This window comes from Opisthocomus hoazin, chromosome 4, assembly GCF_030867145.1.
Source record: "Opisthocomus hoazin isolate bOpiHoa1 chromosome 4, bOpiHoa1.hap1, whole genome shotgun sequence".
NCBI classification, from domain to species: domain Eukaryota; kingdom Metazoa; phylum Chordata; class Aves; order Opisthocomiformes; family Opisthocomidae; genus Opisthocomus; species Opisthocomus hoazin.
The window spans coordinates 40,437,394-40,462,321 of NC_134417.1; the positions used below are offsets into that span (position 1 = coordinate 40,437,394).

General features: G+C 37.3%; 1 protein-coding gene across 1 annotated transcript in view; it reads right to left on the bottom strand.

The window, feature by feature from the left end:
• Positions 1–3,045: 3,045 nt before the first annotated feature.
• Positions 3,046–24,928, bottom strand: part of DPY19L1 (dpy-19 like C-mannosyltransferase 1) — a 49,924-nt gene continuing 28,041 nt past the window's right edge. Inside the window, exons 13-23 of the mRNA XM_075418666.1 lie at positions 23,408–23,467; positions 20,812–20,892; positions 19,960–20,061; positions 19,223–19,294; positions 17,857–17,906; positions 16,740–16,764; positions 15,514–15,633; positions 8,993–9,167; positions 8,453–8,552; positions 6,986–7,111; positions 3,046–5,535 (exon numbers count right to left, since the gene is read on the bottom strand). Of these exons, the coding sequence (XP_075274781.1) occupies positions 5,379–5,535; positions 6,986–7,111; positions 8,453–8,552; positions 8,993–9,167; positions 15,514–15,633; positions 16,740–16,764; positions 17,857–17,906; positions 19,223–19,294; positions 19,960–20,061; positions 20,812–20,892; positions 23,408–23,467 (1,068 nt within the window). The 3' untranslated portion in view covers positions 3,046–5,378. The remainder of the gene's footprint in view (positions 5,536–6,985; positions 7,112–8,452; positions 8,553–8,992; positions 9,168–15,513; positions 15,634–16,739; positions 16,765–17,856; positions 17,907–19,222; positions 19,295–19,959; positions 20,062–20,811; positions 20,893–23,407; positions 23,468–24,928) is intronic.

The following is a 24,928-nucleotide window of genomic DNA, read 5'->3' on the forward strand; positions in this document are numbered from 1 at the left end:
GCTTTTATACAACTTGTGTTTCGAGTTGAACGGCCTTTGAAGTACTTCAGGAATACGAAAATTTCTACTCTACCCAGTTACTAAGCTTGATTCTAACTTTAGCTTATTTTTATGAACGGTGGAAGATAAACTTCTCCAAATACAGATGCATTATATTTTGATAATCAAAATCAAAGAAAAGCGAGGCCGTAATTCAAGCACCATCATAGAGTTAAATGAGGCAAAAAATAGGAAGCATCCTACTAAGGTGTATTTTCAGCCTTTGCTCCCTTTCTTTAGCTAAGAAAAAAAACAGTTGCATTTTTAGAAGAGTTAAACTGTAAAAACCAATACTTCAGAAGAGGCTAGGATTTTTTGCAGAACTCGGGCAGAGACATCTACAGCAAAACACTAACTGCTTGCAAATAATGTTTGCTAACTGCATCCTAAGACACTCCAGGGACTTGCAGTCAGAGAATCTGAGCAATCGGTTGCTCAGTAACATGAAGACGATACAGCTCAGGTGTCCAAGCACAGCAATGATAAGTAACACAAGCAAGAATTTGGTGCTCTGGCTCTGCAAATAAGCTTGGTCAAGCCTGAAGAGCGAACTCCAGTGACTTGTTTCCTTCCAGATGAACATCAAAAGGACAGAGGTTTTCCCTTCTGAATTTGTCTTGTTTCAGGTTCTGTATTACCTTTAAATGAGATCCACTAAGTGTTTCCGTATTCTTCAGGCTAAAAGCTAGATCTTACCCTCCTTGCCAAACAGGTAAAAAGTGCTGCTTGCACTGGAGGATCAATTTCTACATTGGTAACCTTGACAGGGTGGAAGACTGGCCACAGGGATCCTGCCCGAGTACTCAGCCAGATATGAAACCAGTATTACTCATTCACTCTGTCCATTCTACCCATATCTCACCATTTATTGGCAATAAATGTTCTATACATGCTGTAACAGGAAGTAATAAAGCTGTAGAAGTACTACATGACGAACCCACTCAAACAACTGACGATTTCAGACATTATATGAATTTCATCAATAATGGAGAATTACAGCACAAGATGAGAAACAAGCCAGTTTGCTGAGAAGGTGGCTCTGCCGAACCATGTAAATCCTTCTACTCCTCTGCTCCAGCCCACAGGTCAGTTTAGAGCTCTGCTACACAGTTTATCACGTTTGACTTTGTACTGAAATAGAAGTGCTTGTGTTGTATAGCTACAGCCAAGAATTTATCACCGCACTGAGAGGTTTCACTGCCCAAGCAATTCCTGCACAGCTGACCAGCTCTCAGATTTAGAAGCTCTCCACGCCATTTTATGTCCCCAGTCTTCATTTCACTCAAAGTATAATTAAATGTAAAGTATAATCTAAACCCTATTAATACTCAGACAGTAAAGGCTCCCTTTCACACCACATCTGTCATCCTACTCTTTGCTCATGGTACAACAATAAAGCTTGCATTGAACAGCACCACTACCAGCTGGGATTCGGATTCCTTTCTCCAGCTGCTGGAACTACCCAGGAGCACCTTATTCTTCTGGGTTTAAAAATACTGTGTTGTTTTACCGCAGTCCTTCACATTCTGTAACTTCAGCGAAACAACGGTGTTTACAGAAATGACACAACAATGCAACCTGAAAACACAGGTCCCAAGCCATAATTAGCATTTTGTAATCGCTTTCAACAATGCTGATTTCTGACAACCATGTGTTCGTACTCTTCCTTACATACTTGCTTTTGCTGAAAGATTTTCTTTACTTCACTTGAAGCGAGCCCTGTGTTATTGAACTCAATGTCTTAATCATAAAAATCCAAGAGATACTGATTTAGTATCACTGTTTAAGCTGAATTGAAAAAAAAAGGCCAAAGCAAAAGGATTTCTTTCAATGGTAGGTGAGAATGACAAAGCGCAAGACAGTACTGAACAGCACTTAGCATCTTTGTTTCACAAAGGTGCCTCATTTGGTCTCAATGCTAAATACTAGAGTTTGCACAATAATCAAGTTTGACACCAAATTGCAATTGTGCCCATTGTACGGAAGAAATCTATTGCACTCAAAGCTAGCATTATTTCAGATTCCAACAGACAAATCTATACAATCCAACATTACTTGAATGTAATAGAAACTGTTTTCAGGTACTGAAGTATTCCAGTGCCTAAATCGCATCAAGGCCAGCGCACATTTAAAAATGAACTTATTTGAGTTACAGATTTATTGACCAGGACCTTGCAAAGGGAAAAACAACTTCACTGAGAGCTAAGAAATCTCAAACTTCCATTTTCAGGTTCAAGTTACAGGGCTAAGCATAATGTTAACATGGTGCTCCTACGTGTAAAACATTGTGTTGTTTAAACTAAAATTCTTTCCTTTGGAACTGAGAGCAAATTACTGTGATGACAAGAAATTCATAACATGATACATCCAGTTCAAGAATTCCCATGTTTCCTCCCCACAATCATATATTGCATTTTTTTACTTCATATTTTTCCACTACTAGATTTTATCACCTTAAAATTAGATGGCAATAATTATTTGGGTTCAAGACAAGTTCAAAGAGAGGGGCAGTATCACATCCCTCAAAGTAAGCTGAAAATTTACAAACAGGGTCTGGCCATGTACTTGGTTAGCAACAGCCTCCTCATCAAATGAGGAACATTTTTACTAAAGTACATCTTTGAACCTTAACTTTCAAATGTTTCTTCATTCTACCAGTATTTGGGCTTCACTCTTGATTACCTGAGTTTAGAAACCTAGAACAAAAAGAGAATCATTTCAAAACACCTTCCAAGTTCACTTTGCTTGTAAATAGATAGCTGACGTTTTCTGTCTTTCCACAAATTCCTGCACTGATACTCCAAATAAAAAGGAGGCCAGGAAGAGGTGTGTGTGAGTTTGGATTAATTATCTGAAGCAAACTATTGTTTGATAACTAACCTATTGTTTAGTTGAAAGCTCACCTTCAATTGTATCTGCTATTGCAACTGTATTATAACTTCATTTTAATACACATATGAGCAGAAATGTGACATCCAACAGAAACACAAGAACAATTTCCATATTTTTCTTTTTTATTTAACCACGTAAGTACATGTCAACAGTTGGCATAAACTTCATAAAAATACAGTACCTTTTTGTGCTGTAACACTAGTCACGTTTATATAAAGATTTTGTCCTGCTTCCTTGAATTCAATTGACATTTTAAAAAGTGACTTCCCAAAAGCCCTTTTGGTGATAGTTTCCTTATAGAAATTTTTCCAAAATCTATTCTGCAAAAGTTAAAAAGCTAATGCATTTTCAGCCATTCTCCCTCACCCTCTCAATAAAACAGATTTTAAAAAAATAAGAAGTCTTAGAATACTGATCAGTTGTTACACTACTATTTTATCACAGGCTCCCATTTAACTGATACTGTTATAGGCATGGATGTTATTCCTATAGCATCTAATACTGCTAGATGCTATTAGAGCTAAAAAGACCAGTCATATCAATAGACTGATGTCTGAACAAAAAAAAAAAAAAACAACAAACAAGCCAAAACAAAACCAAAACATGAAAGATATACAGAGAAACATTAGACTTTGGAAGTCTTACACTGTAGAATCACAATTACTGTGACACTTCCCAATGGCAATAATCATACAAAAACTCTATCAAGTCAGTTAAACAACTAAAGGGTATCCTTGCACTGGGTATCTTGGAAAGTGAATTCTCTAAATTCTTTATTACTTATAATATTGGTGTGACACCAAGACGACAGAAAAACTGCAGAACCAGTCTAATACTGTTGGAGCAATTATACCCACACAACTGACTATACCCGTATCACAACTGGGTTACAGAATCACAGAATGGTAGGGGTTGGAAGGGACCTCTGTGGGTCATCTAGTCCAACCCTCCTGCCGAAGCAGGGTCACCTACAGCAGGCTGTAGAGGATCTTGTCCAGGCGGGTCCTGAATATCCCCAGAGAAGGAGACTCCACAACCTCCCTGGGCAGCCTGTTCCAGGGCTCCGTCACCCTCGGACGGAAGAAGTTCTTCCTCATGTTCAGGTTGAACTTCCTGTGCTTCAGTTTGTGCCCATTGCCCCTTGTCCTGTCACTGAGCACCACTGAAAAGAGCTTGGCCACATCCTCCTGACACCCACCCTGCAGATATTTGTAAGTATATATTAGGTCCCCTCACAGCTTTCTCTTCTTCAGGCTGAACAAGCCCAGCTCCCTCAGCCTCTCCTCGTAGGAGAGATGTTCCAGTCCCCTCACCATCCTTGTAGCCCTCCGCTGGACTCTCTCCAGTAGCTCTTCATCTTTCTTGAACTGGGGAGCCCAGAACTGGACAGAGTACTTCAGATGAGGCCTCACCAGGGCAGTGTAGAGGGGAAGGAGAACCTCCCTCGACCTGCTGCCCACACATTAATGGGTTAATTTGGGGTGGTTTTTTTTATGCTGATGATAAAATCCAGGCAGGATCTAATACATGGGAAAAGAAAATAGGGTATAAATTTTGAAAGTAATTCGCTATCAAGTTAGGCGCTGAAGGTCTAGTTAAGGCAGTGAAGGATTTATTTTAGTATCTTTCTAAGGCTATGACAGATTTTTCCTGAATAAAGCATTTTCCCTTAAAAATTCCATGTATATTATGCCAGCTCATTCTGAATGCATAAGAATGCTACAAATCCTTGGACACTGAGAAGCTAAACTATTGCTCTCTGCAAATATTATCCTTATTAGTCGTCTTTTTTAATATCAATAAGATTCCAAGAACATGCACTTAAATAATGAAGTTTCAAGTCTGCCTACAAACTTTCCATTTCAAAAGCAAGCTTAAAAGCATGTTAAGTGATCCAAAATGCCAAATGTTCTTAATTGTCTCAAATAAAAGACGTATTTCTCTCAGACACAACTAGTGAAACTACGTGACTTTTAAGAGAATTTCTAGTATCACCTTGTCCAGAAGGGAGACGGGTAATGAAAGTGACATGAGAAATGTGATGCCAGACGCTATAGCACCATTCCTTTGTTCCCAGCTGCTAGCACCAAAGCTTTAAACAAACCTGCTTTGCTAAGACATTCTGACAGTCCCATTTCACAATATCGTTGGTTCTGAGAATGGAGTTACTTTCCATAGCTACTTCTTAACTCTTTTTGGATCAGTGTTAAATAAAATGTGCAAACATATAATCATTTGCATAGCAAATCTCAAGGGACTGACCCTGAAATAGAAATCCAAACTGTTAGGTTTAAGATATTTCTATAATCAGAATTCACTTAAAATGGTAAAAAATAAAATACACGTTTTTCCATTTTAAGTTTAATAGAAAAGGTATTTCTGATTTAGAATTCTTATATTTACTAGTTTAAAAAATTGAAAGACTGATGGTTCTTTGCATTGAAATGTTATTCCTTTGGAATCTTCAAGACTCTGTAATTGCTGTTTTCAAATACTGTGATGAAATACGGCATGGAATCCTTGCTCATAAGGGTACATAAAGGAATTTTGCCGCTATTAGCAGGATCTTCGACATCCCAAATTTCGGGCATACTGCAACCAGGCCTAGAAAACATATGAATATGAAAAGAGGAATTAAGAAATGCCGTCAAAAAAACATACAGGTTGCTGAACTCTGTTTTATAATCCCCCCAATGAATACTTGATTGCATCATAGCATAGCATAGCATAGCATCATTAAGGTTGGAAAAGACCTCTGAGATCATCAAGTCCAACCATCAACACATCACCATCATGCCTACTGAAGTAGTGTGTCTCCAGACAGATTCACCCTCAAGCAAAAGCATCCAGGGCTGCTCCTCCAGCTTCAGGCTCCAAGTACCAAGCCCAGAGCCCTGGTTGTAAGCCCCCGGTGACTTCATGGGTGCAGTCGGCATGGCCAAACATCTCCCTGACGTGGGACCAAATACCCCAATGGAACAAGTGCTCTAACACCAGTGTCCACACAGGCTTGGTGGTGTCCCATATCTGAACCCCACATGTGGTTGCTGTAATGGCACTAACTGTTAGGCAGCTCCAAGGCAAGGTGAACCCTCCCAGCTCTTGGGCACTACGTGGCAGTGCTGGTCCCTGGGGCTCAGAAAGTTGGAGTTTTTTCCCAAAGATTTTCCCTGTGCTTTCCCATCTGTTTTTTAAAGTTTGTCTTTATACTAGAAATTCTTATCAGATTACAAAATCAATAAACATAGTAGTAATCGAAAAAATAGTAAGAATGTGTAAAATTTATCTGCTTTTGTGGTTACATAATTAATAAGAATTAATTTGGAGGAGGAAGCATAAAAACCAGCTTACATTATACAATACACGTTACCGGGGACTCTAAAAACTTCCTATAAAATAGAGGGTGATTTTCACACACCTAACATTTCTAAAGAAATCTCAGATATAAAACATCTCCTTGCTTTTTTACTGACACATAACCAACGTCAATTCCCTGTACCGTTAACTTTCCAAGTTAGAATTACTGAGAATTCTATAATTTTGTCGAAAAAAATAGCAAAGAAATAGAACACATTTATTTCATTTTATTGTAAATGCAAAGCAAATAAAATAAAAAATCCAAACTAACTGTGTTCTAAAGGCCAAAAAGGGGTGTGTGTGTGTTTGTGGGAAGCATAGCATAATATTTTGGTGCTCAAAATACCTTACACCTTTTACTCTGCACCTGTTATTCATTCCAGGCTTTCATTACACAGACACAACTGTTATTGCCATGACAGAATAATGACTTGTTCCTGTTGTGACTCTCTTCTGTATTTTACAGTGAAGTTTAGAGATACATACAACACAACTTTTCAGGTGCACACAAAGACCATAAGGTGGCTAATGTGGGTAAAGTTATTTATACTTCTTAATATCTGGAGACCCTGGACAAAAATATATTTTGGACACTTTTAATATGTCACAGATCAACATTTCAAAACCACTACTTGACATGAATCTTTGACTACATATTTGAGGAGCATATCGTTGTCGTGAGAAAGAGATTACTCACTTTTTCCTGCTTACACACAATGACTCTTCCAGAATGTAGTAATTCACTCCTAGTTGTATCAATTCTTTTTTAACTTCTTTTGCAGGCTTGCGACTGTACATGGAATATACGACTTTAGTTCTGGCCCTTCAAAAAGAGAAATGCAAATTTAGCTAGCAATATAGCATGAAAACGGCAGCTTTAACTTTAGACTGGACAGGAAGGCTTTTTATTTCACAAGACAACTAGGCTAAAACAAAGTTTAAAGCAAATGGCACTATTAATTTGATATGATTATTTCTTCACAAACACAATGATTCCAAGAACAACGTATATAGCCTTCTGACTTTTCTGTTGCAGGAGACAATTTTGTAAAAAGATCCGTGGTTACTGTGAGCAGAAAATGTAAAAATGTCAAAGCAATGTATTCACCATGCAACATTCAAGGCTAGGAACAACCTTGCTTGGTCTGGAGGTGGTCGGAAGAAATCACCTGGCCAGACTCTCTGCAAAAGGCCATACTCACGCAGAGTCCAAGACCTGATGTCTGCCTATGCTGAATCAAGCAAAATCATCACTTGTAAACCATGATCCTGCTTATATTACCCAGTAATATCCTCCTTTGATTGTGCAAAGTATGAAGTTATTGACTCCTGTTTATCTTCTGATACTGTATCATCTCTAGCTTATTTTCCCCAAACGTGCCCTGTCCGGTATTCTTGCAGTTAGAATACAATATTTCAGCTGGAAGGGACCTACAGTGTTGCCTGACCAATTCAGGGCTGACCAAAAGTTAAAGCCAGTTAATGCTACACATAGAACTAAGGACATAAAGCATGTAAAACGAATCCTCTCCTTTTCTCCTTTATCTCTCTCTACCTTGTTGTTTTCTTGTTGTGTTTTTTTTAACCAGTTTTACCAAATTACCAAAAAATGATGCTACAACATTAAAATTAAAAAAAAATTATAAGCTTTTCAGGTAAGTCCATTTCAATTTAGAAAAATATCCTCATTTTGAAAATAGAAAAGTACAAAACTCAGTAATTCCATTATAAAATTTCAGTTTCATCTAGTCTTAATATTTCAATAATTAGACACATTATCATGAAAACAATGACAACTAATCATAAGAAGCTAATAGGGATAACTAAACTGGCCATCTTGAGAGAAAAAAAAAAAGTCTGTCTACAATGTCAGCATAGCTAGAACAAAGAAAGGATATAACACTACACGTTAATTCCAATTCCATAATTGTATTCTGATTTTTTGTATATAAGTTTGAAGCTATATCCATCCTACAGTATGTCCTTTCTGATGAACAAAAATCCTAAAGAAATACTGCATGTGTTTTCAATCTGACTGAAATAACAAATCAAGTTCTATGGGGTTTTAACAAATTTTATAATACAACATGATGCCATTCCTACTGTATATTACACTAAAAGAATTAGTAGCAAATAGAAATAAATCCTCCACTTTGAAATTTACCTTAACCCTGCATCTTCATAGTGAGGATGATTTACTATAGGACGTAGTGCAGACAATTTAACGCTTGCCATTGTAGGCATTGCTCCTGCAAAAACTGCATCTGAAATACAGAATGAAAGGCATGTCTGAAATGAAGAATCAAGCAGTTAAAGCACAGAAGCAATCTTCAAATATCTAAACAGGAATCCTGTAGAAAAAAAAGATTGTTAAAACAATGTGAAAAACAGAATTGTTAAATGAGCAATAAAATCTCAGTCCGCTTCAGCTTGAAATTTTCTGTGAAAAAGCTAACTACTTTGTTTCCAGCTAGTCTTCTGACCCTTTTACTCACTTTAGTAAAAATAAAAGGACAGAAGCAACTGCAACACATCCACTTTGATTTCTCTTCTAGCAAAATAACCACGGACCCACATAGAGGAACAGTGTCTAGCATAGTCCTAAGACACAGACAGTAGCAATACCTCTGCAGTCATTCATACCAAGTTCTATAATTACATCTCACAGTAAATGGGGAACATCATATATTATTAAATAGTTTACCTTGTCTGGTATTGACTTTTATCCACTCTAAAAGCTCCTCCTGTGGCAAATTGCTAAATTCTCCCATGATGTTCCACTGGGTTTGAAGGTTTGCTGATCCCTCTATTGCCATCAATGCTAAAATAGCAAAGACCAGTGTTTTGGGCTGGATTTTACAGAAGAGCCATCCAAACAACTGAAATGCAAGAATCGATTAATTGCTAGACAACAGTTCTATAATGTTGTGTGCAGCACATTGCACTTTTATTTCTCTGTAAGGAACCTAACAAACACTACAATATGAAACATCTCTGCTATTGCTTCTCCGCTGAACTTCAGTGAGACCTCCTAAGAAGTATTAATGCTGACCAAATGTAGGACCTTGTATTTGTAATTCTACAAAACAAAAGCACCAGAAAACCGACATTAATGCAGCTTTTAAAGTTGTAGTTCAAATGTCAGATTCTGTAAGTAAAGATGATTCAACAATGTCAGCTGCACTTTCTCAGTATTTTTTCTGTATTCACATCAAGAGTTTCTAGCTATAGTACATGTGTTAGAGACTTTACTGCAAACTTCCAAAAACTTATCAGAAAAGCAGACTTTGGGGATATAAGGTTAATGTTGCTTTACATCCTACTCCTCTGTTTCCTGAACTAAAACAGATGGCCCTGGCACTTTTTCCTAAAGACCGTTTGCTGGAGGCTCTAAGCAAATACTCATAAATATGTGAAATAGGTTGCTAAGAAGAAAGAAGTACCAAATGTGCTATGTTCAAGTTTAGTTTGAGGAAGAACACTTTATCGCATCCATATCTGATCTAAAACTTAAATAAGACAAAGTGTGAATTACTTTTTTTAAGCTATTATTAATTAGGAGTAAGGCTTGGCATTTCAAAAGTATCAAACCTGCACATTCAGAGCACCTTTACCTATTTTTTTAATTAAAACATGAAAATAAAGTTTCACAGTAAAATCTCCCACTAGGCTGACTACACCAATTAGGTAGTGTATGTTATCTTTGTTACAAACTAATGCTGAACTGCTTCAGATTATTAAAACTCTCAAGCCACCTCTCCAAAAACACAGCGTTCTCTACTCTCATCCTCAAATACTTGCTGAACACTCTAGCAAGAGCAGCAATACTATCCAGGGAAACTTAATATACCAAATATGCCTGACCACTGTGCAGGTCTAGAAGAAGGAAGGGAAATTAGTTAATCTGTACCGTCCTACATGAGCAAACCTCCTTTCTACCAACAGTTGCAAAAATCTCAGTTGAAGAACATGTTAGAACTTTGGAATTCTTTATGGAGTTCCATAGCTTTTCAAATCAAAGAAAGTCACATTCCTATAATGTTTTTATAAAACCTCATTAATGTTAGAAGTTCTAAATTTACCACTGTTTTGTTTACATAAAGAGCCTAGAATGGTCGAATGTATATGCAATACAAAAGAAACATTTCTTTTTAGGGGATGCTGTTCCTTGTGTGGGTTTTGTATCAATTCAAGGGGTTTTTATTGGCTTTTGTCAAATTAATGCGTTAAGTCTTTCTCCAGCTATTTTAATTTGCTTCCAAAACTTCCACTCAGGACGGTATAATTCCTTTTCCTAACAGAAAGAGCAAATACATGGACGTAAACAGCTACCATTTTCATTGTCCATCAGGTGCCACAAGCTGCAACACTGAGGTAATGGAAAGGACACAGATTAATGCAATGGTCTGAAAGAACATTAACGTACAAAATTCCTTTTCCATTTTCAGCCTACTTCTAGTATGTCTTCTGCTTGTTTGTTCCACTTTTGTTTTACGAATGTCCATCTCAGGCTGACTGTTTACTAATACATGGATATATTTTGAAAGGTAGCCGATTAATATGTTGTTTATCCATAGCCTTAAAATAAACTAATTATACTAACATACCACTGCAGGTAAACTTTCATGGCCTGCTAGAGGACAGGACAGTGCTGACCTCAATTACTATCATTACATATGCTGAATTTGCTTAAATTTTTCTTGCTTCTGTAAAGACAAGCTGTTGCTCATCAACTTATCCTTTATGCAAACGTCTAAAACTTTACATAATGATAAATGTACCAGGTGCTAATTACTCGCTGGGTTACAACTCCCATATTCTCCTTCTCATCTCCCTCTGTAGCAGCAATTCTTCTGAATCAATACTGCACATACAGTCAGATTTTTCAGCCTCCAAAATACTACTCCTGCTCAGTAGGACAGAAAAAGCTCACTAAAAACCACTTGATATTTTCCTGACCCTACAAAAAGATAGGAATTTTTCTTATTCCTTTTCCTTGCTTATGTCAGAGCAGTCTTAGAAGTGGTCTGATGGAAGGTAGCTCAGCAGACTTACGGGCCAGTTTTTCCCTCTCATGCTGAAGCCAGTGATGTATTACCTGGAAGATTACCAGCCGCTCTCTACTAAAGAAAGTGTACATCAGTCAGACCAGAAAAAATTCGGCCTGTCTTTTACAGGTATCAAATCAGCACCAATCTGGGGAAAACGTTGAACAGGCAAAAGAACCTTCACTGATAATAAGACAAGGGAATTAATTTTATTTTTACTTACATTGTTCACCTAAAGTTGGGTACTCCTGAACACAGGTATGTACTTCTCCTAAGGCCCAAGCCAGGGCCAGGATAATCACACGCCTTATTATATAGGGCAGCTGGTCATTTCTCACCTTCTGCACAGAACAACTGTCCAAACTGCAGTAAGCTAAAGCCTCACCTTCCCTAGCATCCAAGACCTATTTCTTTCAAGCCAACTATGCCTCCATGATGCTGCAAAGGAGGAAGAAAAAGTCCCTGGACCTAAGCCATCTGGTCCAACATGGGCAGCTCCCAGCACAGGTTATCATCTGCATTTGTAGCTTCCCGAGAAGCCTACTCTCACGTTACAACCATAGGAAACAGCAACAACTACAGGGCCAAAATGCAGGTGGAAGCAAAGAAAAGAAAACAATGATAAAATACTCGGAACCTGTCCTTCTTCCAGTATTTACACACTGGTAACTTGTGGCATCCTCTGAGACCCAAAACGCAATGATTACCAAAAGCACTAGTTTTCATTAACTGTCCTGATGACCTTAGTTGCAGTACTAAAACAAAACCCACAACCATCCAGGATGAATTACTGTAGTGCCATTGCTCAGGTGCTTTAAAAACAGAAATAAAAAGATCACCAGCTGAGAACTTTATTACTAATTTGCCATGTAGCAGATAACTTACTATACAGCAAAAGGCAAATGAGGCTGCACATTAATGGAAACCATTTCTAGTAGCTCATTTTTCAGTCATTACCAATTGCAAGGCACTTGTTCCTAAATTTCAGCGACTATTTCTCTCCATATAGCAAAAAATAAAAAAGCAGTTCAGATTTTTTTGTTTTTCTGTTCTCATAAGGCTGAGGGGCCTTTTCCTGTGGCACAAAACACAGAAATATTTTTAGTTCCGAACTGCACCCACTGGAAAATTCTACAAAAAATTTTCAGTAATAACAGGGCAGAAAAGAATTTTCTTCTAGGAACACACAGTTAAAACAAGAATTAAAAACAAATTAACTTCAGACAGAATTCATTTATATTGTACTTGTTCTCTAGAAATTGTACATTAGAACAAATACTGTATTTTCTTTTCGCTTTTCTGACTTGTGAAAGCAATGTCTTTTCAAATTACTCAGAAACACCTCGTGAAAATTCATTTAGAAAAATTTAACCACAGTGTAACTGCTATTACTTAAACAACCAGACCACCTAAGAGGACAAGCAATACTTCAACAACAACTAACAAAAAGCTGGCAAATATCCTAAGAACACCTGTGAACGTTACAGAATAGAAAAGCGTAGAGGAAATTAAAATTCCCTTAAGTCCCAATACTCAGTTACAAGGTGGATAAATATAGTTACTTTTTAAAAGTTTAACACATTTGTAGTTTTTTATATGTTCATTGTACTGATTTAATTGATACTGGCAAACACTCAGCACTTCTACCTATGCCAAGTAACAAAACAGGCATCAAGAAAGTGATGAGCACAACATTTAAGCAGACTGATACTGAGTAGCCTGTCCAGCATTATCAAGAACTATCCTTCCCTGAAAGAACATCGATGCAAGTGATCCTGTTTTCTGGGAAATGATCATTTGTTCAGTTGTCTTTAACACGGGACAGCTTTCTCCTCTTTGCATAATTCTGTCTCATTCACGTCATCTTCCAGCTGTACGACACAGGTGTCAGATGTTCCACAGACGGTAACTGCCTTCACCACACAACCCTAATTCACCTTTAGGACAGGCTCCAACCACAGATACTGTGGGAAACACAACACCTGTTGGGCATTATGGTCCATATCATACTTCTGACTGCCATGTTCACAGGCAAAAGCCTGTACGTACACCGCCAGTTCTGGCACTCCAGATCCTGAGTACTGAACTTTGTAATGTTATTCTTGTATTTCTTCAATTTTCCAGGACAGCAAACCTAACAACCCAGGCTTCTTATTAAAATCCTAAATTTCTTACCCAGCCACTGCAAGTTTCCCCACTCCATAAAATATTTTTCTCTTCCCCTTGTTCTGTATTATGTCCACAACACTTCTCAGCACTGTACTATTTCTCCTACTCATCCTCATGCTGATGTTCTCCATATAGACATTTTCAGAAGTTCCCCATCTCATCTTCCCAATTTGTTTTCTTGTTGGTAAGCCCAGCTCACTATTAATCATAATCTTTCACTCTCTCGCCTACTTTGCGTGATGTAAATAACGCTTTCTACAAAGTCACAGCATGGTTGTGGTTGGAAAGGACCTCTGAAGGTCATCTGGTCCTGCCCCCCTACTCAGATCACCTAGAGCCAGTTGCCCAGGACTGTGTCCAGATGGCTTTTGAATATCTCCAAGGATGGAGACTCTACAGCGTCCCTGGGCAACCTGTCCCAGCACTTGGTCACCCTCACGGTGAAGAAATGTTTCCTGATGTTCAGAGGGAACCTCCTGTGTTTCACTGTGTGCCCATCGCCTCTTGTCCTGTCGCTGGTCATCACTGAAAAGAGCCTGCCTCTGTCCTCTGTGCATCCCCCCCTTCAGGTATTTGTACACATTGGTAAGATTCCCCTGAGCCTTCTCTTCTCCAGACAACACAGTCCCACCTGTCTCAGACTTTCCTCACAGGTGGATGCTCCTTATTCACCCTTGTGGCCCTTTGCTAGACTCTCCAGTATGTCCATGCCTCTCTAGTACTGGGGAGCCCAGAACTTAACCCAGGACTCCAGCCACGGCCTCACTAGTGCTGTGTAGAGGGGAAGGATCACCTCACCTGCTGGCAACACTCCTCCTAATACAGTCCAGGATACTATTTGCCTTCTTTGCAGCAAGGGCATGTTGCTGGCTCATGTTCAACTTGGCATCCACCAGAATCCCAGGTACTTTGCTGCAAAGCAGCTTGCCAGCTGGTCAGCCCCCAGCATGTACTGGTGCCTGCAGTTGTTTCTCCCCAGGTGGAGGACATTGGCGCTCCCCTTCGTTGATCTGCATGAAGTTCCTGTCAGCCCATTTCTCCAGCCTCTTGAGGTCCCTCTGGATGTCAGCACACCCATCTGGTGTACCAGATGCTCCTCCCACTTTTCTAGCATGAGCAAACTTGCTGAGGTTACACTATGCCCCATCATGCAGACCATTAACAAAGATGTTAAACAGAACTGGGCCTAGTATTGACCCCTGCGGCACATTGCTAGTTACTGTTCTTCAACCAGACTTTGTATCACTGATCCCCCCAGCTCTGGTCCCAGCTGTTCGACCAGTGTTCAATCTACCTCCCTGTCTGCTTCCCAGACAAAGGACTGCTTACCTGACTTTTGCTGCAACTGCAAAGCTCTAAAACAGCTATTTAGACACAGATTCAATCAAGTTCACTTCTCAAAAACACAGACATGGAAACACGGAAAGCCAGTTCTAAGATCTTTTATATCCAGAGAAAATCTAGTAACATTTTATGTTACGGGTGATTTCAAGCTAAGAAAATTAAATCTGACTTAGGCATATGACTGTTGATTTTTAAGGCTGAAATGTTTTCAACATGCAAGACTTCAAAATTGTACTTTTGGAAAGAATTAATACACCAAAAATATGCAAGGCAACAAGCTCTAAAGAGCTGTGAAAACACAGTGTAAACAAAGTCAAACACTGTTTAGATAAAATTAATAGTCAATAAAAAACTTGCAATGGCATAGGAGTGTGTAAACACAGTAAAATCCAGTGCATGTCTCCCCATGCTCAAGCTCAATACACAGCATATTAACTTGTATAAGAACGCCATTGGACAAGTCACACAAAACATTTGCTTTATTGTGGGAAAGGGAAGAATGGAACTTGTGTAACCATATTTTTTGACAGGCCATATAATCTGGTTTATTTTTAACTGGTACACTCAAATTCAGCAATTACACACAGAGAAACTTGCTTTAGGACAAATATCTGGGTAATACTGTAGGTACTGAGGTAGCTACAGGATTCAGTAAAGACCTTACCTGTTTCGAACAGACCAAGGAAGCCATAACACATAGATGCGGTGTCAAAAACAGTTTTAGTCTCATGATTAAAATCGCTAGGACACTGTATGCCAACAGCTGCAATGCATGGTATACCAGCTGCAAAAAAAAAAACAAAAAACCACCACACATAAAAGTATTTGCATACTTTTCATTTGTATCTTACACATATAACTTCATTTTCAGTATAGCTTAATTGACAAGCTTGTCTGAAAAAGAATCAAAGTCAAAGTAAACACCTTCTCATTTCAGATAGCGATAGGGACTTTCTGTTACCCTTTTTCTAAAATGTACGTAGTGTGCTAAGGTATGGAACAACAGGAAAGATAAACATTAACAATAAAACCAAAAGGAGCTGGAGAAATAGCTAAGTATGCTAAAGATCCTGAAACATAACACATGTAAAATTTCTTGTATAACCTCTTTATAGAGGTGAGGAAACCTTGCTATTTAATACCTAAAATATAAATAAAATCATTCTTAGTATTCACACAACCACAGACAGCTAGCTTTAGTATTCTCAAAAAAGATGAAATAGCAGAGACGTCACTCACCACTCCTAACATTGAATCTATGTTACTTGTGGAAATGCTGTGGTAAATCACAGAGGAGTTTTTGCAATCAGTGCTTTCATCTAACTGTTTGTTTACCACACTTTAAATGGCATGAGATTTCTCTTATAGCACAAACCACAAATAAACTGCTGTTAAAGTTTTGCACCGTCCTTGCTGACTTATTGCATGTAAAGAAACCACATAACAAAGCTGCCATTCAATTATATTTTTTGCATAATTTTATTAAAAGAACCACATGTAGAATTATTTTCATTACGGCACATTTCAAACTAGAATTTTAACATTATCCATCACATGAAGCCCCAGTAAAGAAACTGATCTCCTTCTCAGTCTGTATGAGGAGAATGGGAGGTCCAGAATAATTTCAGTGTCTTTCTGTACTGCTACAGCAAAAGCCCAAAAGACTCCTCTCTTGCACTGCCACCTCACCGTTAGTTAGTATATTTTTTTGTTCAACATTCCAGAGTTATTCTGGTGACATATGGGACCCAATTTAAGACAGGGAATAAAAAGTGAAAATAGTTACCTTCAAATAAATCATATATCAGGATCAGGCCATTGCAACCAGTATTTCCATACAGATTATTCACATTAACATCCAAATAAAATCGTGCAGAAAAAGAACCTTACCTCACCATGGTTAAAACGTTCCTCTCTGGATAAAAAACAGAAAATCACATTATTTCTTTATGTACTACGGAAGCACTGGTTTTACTTTAAAGTCATCTATAGCGGCTCTAGACAACTGAGCTAATTCAGTAATCATGAGTCAGCACCTGCACAGATTTTTTTGCCCTCTGTAACAAGCTTTGAAGTATATTGGAAATCAGTAACTATCCTCTTCAATCCTACTATATCTATTTGGAAATCTGAAAATTAATTTTAGCAGGTTTTTTTTTAATTACTTCCATGAACTATTTCATATACAGAACAGCTTTTTTAGAGAATGAAACTTCAGTAACATAAAAGATGGAGAGCGCTGGTACCAAAAAAAACGGTCAGTCATTTACTCAGGTACTACATAGATGGTTTTGGATTCTCAGAAGGAAAGATAAATGTGAAGAGTCAAAATCATGTATACTTGTTATTCTCCAAAAACATCTGTTAAGACAGGATGCTGAATCCTGCTCACATCTGTTGAAATATTGATAACGGCCATTAGACTATGGAAAGCAGAGATCACTAAAATGACTAGTGACAAATAAAAAAAACAGGAAGCAAAAAGATACATCAGGGAAACAACAACATTCAATTGGACAAACTGACTGCTCTTGAGCACAGCATCAACAAGTGATGCCAAATGGCTGTGACAGGTAGAGCATGTATTACAGATATTTAGAAAATAAAATCAATCCAGTTGGGATCTCTTCCTCAAGATGAAACTCAGGTATCTTTATAACCTGGAAAAAAAAAATAACGGGGACGAAAGAATTTGCATTCACTATTCATAGGAGAAAAGCGAAGAGGCACATCAATACTGGTTTAGGAATAGAGCACAAAAATACATTATTAAATACGAAATTTGGGAGTAAGAAGGTTAAGATGTCTAAAACTAAGATCCATTTTAGACATGCTATAAAAATACCACACATAGTATATCCAAGCCATTCAGTTACTGAACTACACATAATTTATCCTTCAAAAAGGGCCAACATAATGTAGAATTCTGACTTATTTAGCATATAGCAAATCAAATAAATTTCCAGCAGAAAATTCAGTTTTACATTAAAAAGAAGACAATATTTACCTTTCACATTGGCCTGCCTGAGATAAGGCCCATGTAAGATATTTAATTGCCTGAAAGAAAGAGTCAACAAAAAGTATGAATAAACTTCCAAAAGCATTCTAAAGCATTTTCAACATTTGCTAAGGTAACTTACACCTGGGTAATCTCATTTTGAGATAATGCTAAGATAAAGACATGCAATGTTTCAGCTAAAAATTCTTTATGAAGATGTTTAATTAGCCAGGCAGTTAGCAGTTACCCCATCTGTTCCTGTGTAAACTGTAAGTTGTTTTTACACCATTTATACATAATCAAATTTACAAAAACAGTTATAAACTTCAGTTATAGTACTCATCAGCTAAGTGACAGAAATTTGTTTGGCGCTTAACATCAAAGCAAGTTTTACCACCGACTCAGGACTAGACCTTTGCAAAAAATCTATGTAAAGCGAACACACAATTTTCAGCAAATGTTTCTGAAAACCAACCAGCTCCAAAACAGATCTACCACTGGCCAAAGCTGAGCGCATCAGTGATGCTGATGGTGCCTCTGTTGACAATGTGTTTGCGAAAAGGTACAAAAACCTGTGCAGCAGCTTTAAGAGAGGGCAGTGAGAAAAACTGGAGAGAAACAACCTTGCAGACAGCAAAGTCAGTGAAGAAGACGGGGAATGAGGTGCTCCAGGCACCAGAGCAGAGATTTCCCTGCAGCTTGTGGAGATGACCATGGTGATGTAGGTTTTCCCTCTACAGCCCATGGAGGTCCACGGTGGAGCAGATACCCACCCTGCAGCCTGTGGAGGATCCTACGCCAGAGTAGGTGGACATGCCCTAAAGGAAGCTGCAACCCACAGAGAGCCCACACAGGAGGGAGCAAGCTCCTGGCAGAAACTGCAGCTCGTGGACGGGAGCCCCCAAACAGGAGCAGGTTTGCTGGCAGGAGTTGTGACCCTGAAGGGCTGTACCCCGTGGAAAGGACCCATGCTGGAACAGCTCTTAAAGAACTGCAGTCTGAGAGAGGGACCCACTGGGACTGGAAAGAACGGTGTGGGGATGAGGGGAGAGTGGTTTTAGTTTTGTTTTTTCTTTCTCACAATCCAGGTATATTATTTAATTGACAATTAATTAAATTAATCTTCCCCAGTTCAAGTCTGTTTTGCTCCTGACAGTAAACTGGTGAGTGATCTCCCTATCCTTATCCATTTTTCAACTGTTATTTCCCCCCTGCCCTGCTAAGGACAGGGAATGAGAGCACAGCTTGGCAGACACCTAGCAGCCAGCCAGGATTAACCCACCACTGACTTCTTCCCATCTCAAAACCGTGATCCCTTCAAAAAGCCTAAAAAGCAAATTCAAGGCAAAGGTAATTCACTAAACCAGTCACTTACCCTTTTGATGATTACCCCAAATACCACCAGAACAACAGGTAATAGCAAAGTCTTTGTGTATCTTACTGGAGTCTACAATGGAAACAAACTGCATTAATTGCCTTCCACTTACCTATAATTACCGCAATGATCATTTTAAAGAAAAAAATATAAAGAGTTCTTCCTCAAGTAAAATGTAAATTTTAACATTCAACAAGAACAAAGCAAGCTTAAAGAAACTCAAATTTAAACTCTACCCAACAATCACACTAGAGGTCATAATACCAAGGCCATTAGTAAATTATTCACAGTTCTTTGGCAAGCCACCCAAAGAATAAAAGTAGACTGTATTTCATCTGAATTTGAGTTACCTATAAAACTTCTAAATGCTAGATACAGATGAACTAAAAAAAAAGTCTATTTACTAGCACCACGTTAAGAAGCTTTGATGCTCTTCTGTAGTTTAAATCTACCACACATAATTTTTGCAGCTCTCGGGACATTTTCCATCTACTCAAAACCATCTACTGACAGCCACATAAAATGTTTGCAGAACTGTAACCTTTCATTTGTCTCTGAGAAAACACTTTTTTCATTCAAGCAAGCACATTTCTTAGATTCAAAATCAAAACATTAACTTCATGAGTAAGTACTTGAACTTACAATTGCAGTAGGAGGTTATGGCTCTCAGATTTTTTAAGTTTTAAATCAAGATAAAAAGTTCCCTCTTCCATAATCATCTATTTTGATCAACTTACCTCTTTTTCCATGAAGTCAAACTCTGCAGCGCAGGTGTACATTAATGTATCAAAATCCTTGTAGCCAATAAATTTAGATTTTAATATATTTCCTATATGAGCCTGGTAGGATACACAAAAAAAAAAAAAAAAAAAGAGATGTAGTAAGCAAAAACTGTCCTGTTTTCCACAACTGTATATAAGAGAAACTTTTTAATCAGAATAGAAGTTTATACCACTTACTGTTGTAAGAGCACCAAAAATCTATTTCTGGTGTATTAAACGACATCTTTGAGTGCAAGACAGATTGGACTGTTAAATAAAAAGCAGAAAGCAGCAGAAAAAGGGTGCTACTGTTGCAACTGGATTCAATGAGTATAGTTTTGCATATTCATATTTTAAGTTTCCCATCTTTTGCCCTTTGATGCGCATCTACAGATAGGTTTTTAACAGTAGAATCTGACAATAAAGGGTCTAAAGTGAAGTAAGGAGTCCTGGTTACCACAAGCATTTCAAAATTGTCTTAAAAATTAGCTTCAGAGGAAAGTAAATGAAGAAATTGAGTAAATAAAGATGTAAGTAGAAGATATCCAAATAAACAAAAAGATCTATAAATTCACATTTAAAAGCAAACACACAGTATTTACTAACTCAATACTAAAAACATTTGTCTTTTCACAAACTTCCATAATAACACCTCAGAGTGATATTATATAATGAATGAGAAAGCAAATATGCAATCTGTCTCCCATTTCTGCAAAACAAATCTTGGAATTTCAGGAAAGTATATCAGTAAGGTTCCAAAATCACAATTTTAAGAATAAAAAAAATCTTTGAAAGACACCAACCAGATACTCAGATAAGAGAACTTACATCATCAGCTATTCCAACCACTAAAGAAGTTAGGTATTTCAAGGTGACTGTCCCAAATAACCAGGCACATCCTTCAATGACCTTAAAAAAAAAAATATATATTCAGAATGAAATAACCACGTCTCAACAAACTTTCAAAAGAAACCTTTCGATTTTTTAAAAGCCTTATTAAATTTACCTACTAGTTGTAAACTCTCCCATGTTACCACCAGTAGGTACAGCAATATCTAACCAATTACACTTCCCAGATTTCAACGCTGAGCTGTTTTAAGTTATTTTGTATTTCCTATTACAGCTAAAATAATTTTATGCCACTGATTTATATTACAGCTATACCGCTGCACACACCATTGTAGCAGAGGAGGTACCAAAATTCACTTTTAACAGCGGCAGCCTAGCTCTCAGTTCCCTGTTTTGCACACACCAGTGTCCAGTGATTATTTCCCACCAACTGCTTCTCCATATTATCAGGCTGTACTACTCTGGTAATTCAAAACTTCGAAGGAATTTGCTGATTTACAGCACCTTCCCAAGATAATCTCAAGTTAGAACTCAAAGGGAATATAAAGAAAGTATTCAGAATTACTGCTTTTAGTGAAATATCATGTTTATCCCTGTACCAGGAAGATTAAATCTAGCTTAATCTATTTAACTGCTTACAAAACCAGATCAACTGAATAGGACAACCTGGCTCAGTATCTCGTATCTGGGACCAGCAGCAGATGCTTTCAGAGAGAATACAACAACAAAATACAAACTGATATTTACCCTAACGTAATGAGTGGTTGCATTCAATCATCCCATTTAATGGCTGCGAATGAACCTGAACACCTAGGAGGTACCCAATCCGTTTCTGAATGCCTCTATTTTTATTGCTTCCACAGTATCTTTCTTCTCTCTTATAAGCTTATTGATGCTAGCATGAGGGGCACAAAATAAACTATAATTATATCCTACTTCTATTCATTGGCTTTGTCACATTTACCTTTATTTTACAAGATGTAGAATTCTACTCTGTTTCAAGATCTCAGAAATTTAGCGATTCTACAATTCTCTTCATCCCGTGTCTACTTAAATTTGATGGCAGTACATTTTGCAGGAAGACATCCTTTTTTTTTTTTTTTTTGTTAAGTAAGACAGGTTGACTGAGACTACATGAAATATTTAGGATGTTAAGTATGAGTTTACAAAATAAAAAAAAATATTTTCTGGTTTCTCTGCACTTCCTTCTCCATGACTTCCATCATGTATTTTCCTTTTTGATGTCTGCTCAGTATTGAATTCATGTGTTCACAGAACTTTTCATAAGAATACAAAGATTTCTCCGCGGAGTGGCAAGGACTTCTTTTGGATTAATTATTTTATATACATACTTAGGGTGGTGGTGGTGGTCTTTTGAAAACTTATCATTTAATACCACCCTTTGTTTCTTACCTTCTAACATTCACACCTTATCCCATGGAGCTTATTTTCTTTTATAGTTCCAGTTAGGTATCTTCCCCAAAGGGCTGCTGAAATTCAAGTGCATTACATTCACCCACATACCCTTATCTACATCCTTCAAAGACGTCACATACGTTTGCGAGGCATGACTTCCTTTCGCAGAGGCTGTATCGGACGTATCTTACTATATTGCATGTACATATAGCCTTAACAACTTCATCACTGTTCAAGTTTTTATTCCTTTACAAAAGTTAGACTTACTGGTCTGTGTTTCCATAGATGCCTTGGATCTCCTTTTTAAAAACTGACATGAGGTCTCCCTACACTCCCATTTTCCCCAGTACCACAGCTAACTACGCTGGCAGGTTACACATGCACTGCAGTTTGTCACACTTTTTTTTTTTCGATTCCTTCATACTCTAATTCCTTTATAATAATTATATGAGTTCCATCCAGTTTTGCTAACAGGTTACCCTTCATTTAATAAGAAGGCCTGTCTTAAGCCAGACATAGTCTCAGCAGACTCCCATTTCAGGTTTTTTTACTAATATTCTGTCTTAAGCAGCAAGTTGCTTCTCTTGTTTTCTACAGTGCTATATTTTATTTGTCACAGTTTTGGGATTGTGCTCCATGCTTGGACATGAATTCTACTGCCCTCAAACCCCAGCCACACACCCTATAGTGTGTATTCCAACTTGCTTCCTTATGTAATTGTAAGTTACTTGCTGTTGTTATAAAAAATATCCTCCCCTCAAATTATATAGGACATTTTAGTGAATAACTAAAGCAGTATCTTAATCTCCATTTCTACAAGCACTGTTAGTCTATTACTTGCCTTTTCTAAACTGGCCTTTATTTCAGAGGGATTTTCATGCAGTTTTTAAACATTTTTAAGTTGGGAATTTAGAATTAAACATGATGCTGTTTGAAGGCTATTTTCATTTTTATGATATAAGTGTATGTTTATGTCCTTTTTCTTCCTTCAGTAATTTAAGATTAATTTCTGGGAATACGGACAATTCATTAAAGAGTAGTTTAGCTATATTTCTTGTTTTTCAACTGTTAGAAACAATCAGAAGTTATTTCTGTATTTCATTAAAATAAAAAAAGTCATAGTTGTTTCATGAAATTCAAAATATATGAAATTCCTTACCCATATACAGACTTCTCTTCTCCTGCTTTTCAAAAATTTCGGACTCAATTCAAGAATTCCCTAATAATAAAATGAATGCACAGTTTTAGGTAACATATAGTAACAATAAGATATTCCAGTACTCTGGATGAGGGTTTGGTTTTTTTTTTTTCCTTTTGGTAAGTGCCTATTGTCCCAAAAACTCTCCATAATTAATACAACCTGAAATATGAATGAATATACAATACTGTGAGTTCAACCTGAGAAAACACATGCCAACACAAAAACTCTTACTGCAGTTTATACACAATTAATGGAAGACTACTCTTCTCCTTAACAAGTTTGATTCTGTATTATACAGTTTAAAGCTTCTTTAAATCAAAGCCAATGGGAAACTGAAATATGTCTGCTTCCACAAATTACAAGAAACATCTGAAGCAATAAATAAATTACTGGCAGCATAATACCAACAAATTTCAAACAAGGCAACAGAATATGGGGGGTGGGAGAAGTTACTGCTATTTTTCTGTTTCACAATATCTTCCTCATTTCATGACACAAGGAAGACTCACTTTAAGCCCATTTGATGAACAATGTAATTAAGAAGAGCTGAGAATGAACTTAAAAGCTTCCAGAAACCCAGTCCAAATGTGAGACTGAGGCCACCATAAGCACCCAAATAATAGACAAATATTTTTTCTAAAGCAGAAGTGGGCAAGAAACACAATGTACCTGTACTTACTACATAATCACAAAAGCTGCTACAAGAAACTAGAGTAGGTTTATAACAAGGAAACTATACTACAGCAAACACCAGTAGCCAAGGCAGCTTATTGTTAGCATAAGTAAGAAGTTACCACTCATTTGCTGATGGACAAAATACAGACAAAAAGGCAAAAAAAAAAAAAAGGAGTCACTGAGCTCACCCCAAGCTTTTAGCACAGGCAAAAAGAATCAGAAATGGACAAGATTCATAGCATGTTAAACTAAATCTGTTTATACAATCGTATCTCCTATTTCCTACAAACATAAATAAATACCTTAGGAGAAACTACATGAAACTGAAAGAGGCTGGAAGTGGATTTTCCTATTTAAGGAAAAATTAAGATAGTGAATGATAAGTCTTCACTGAATAATTCCACTAACATGGCAGTATGACTCAGCAGTTTCAAAAAGTCTTAAACCATTGTTATATACGTTCGAGTAATTTGTTCCGCATTTGCAGTTTCACAATTAATAAAGAAGCCTTTAAAACAAACTCCTCCTTGCTCATGTTCTTGTTTTACAGCATACTCTGGTCAAAAAATACATGTGATAAATTTTATACTTTCATAGAAAGAAGAGAGCTATAAAATCAAGAGAACTGAGCCTTAACCGAGTTTCTTGTATGAAGAGGTCTTGGTATAAAAATACGCTTTTTAAAATTAGTATTTGCCCATTCTCCAAATATCTTTAAGATCTAATTCTGTTTGTCATGTAGAAGATTTCTGAACTATCTGATAATGCAGCGGTTTCACATTTTACATCACTACATACTTAACA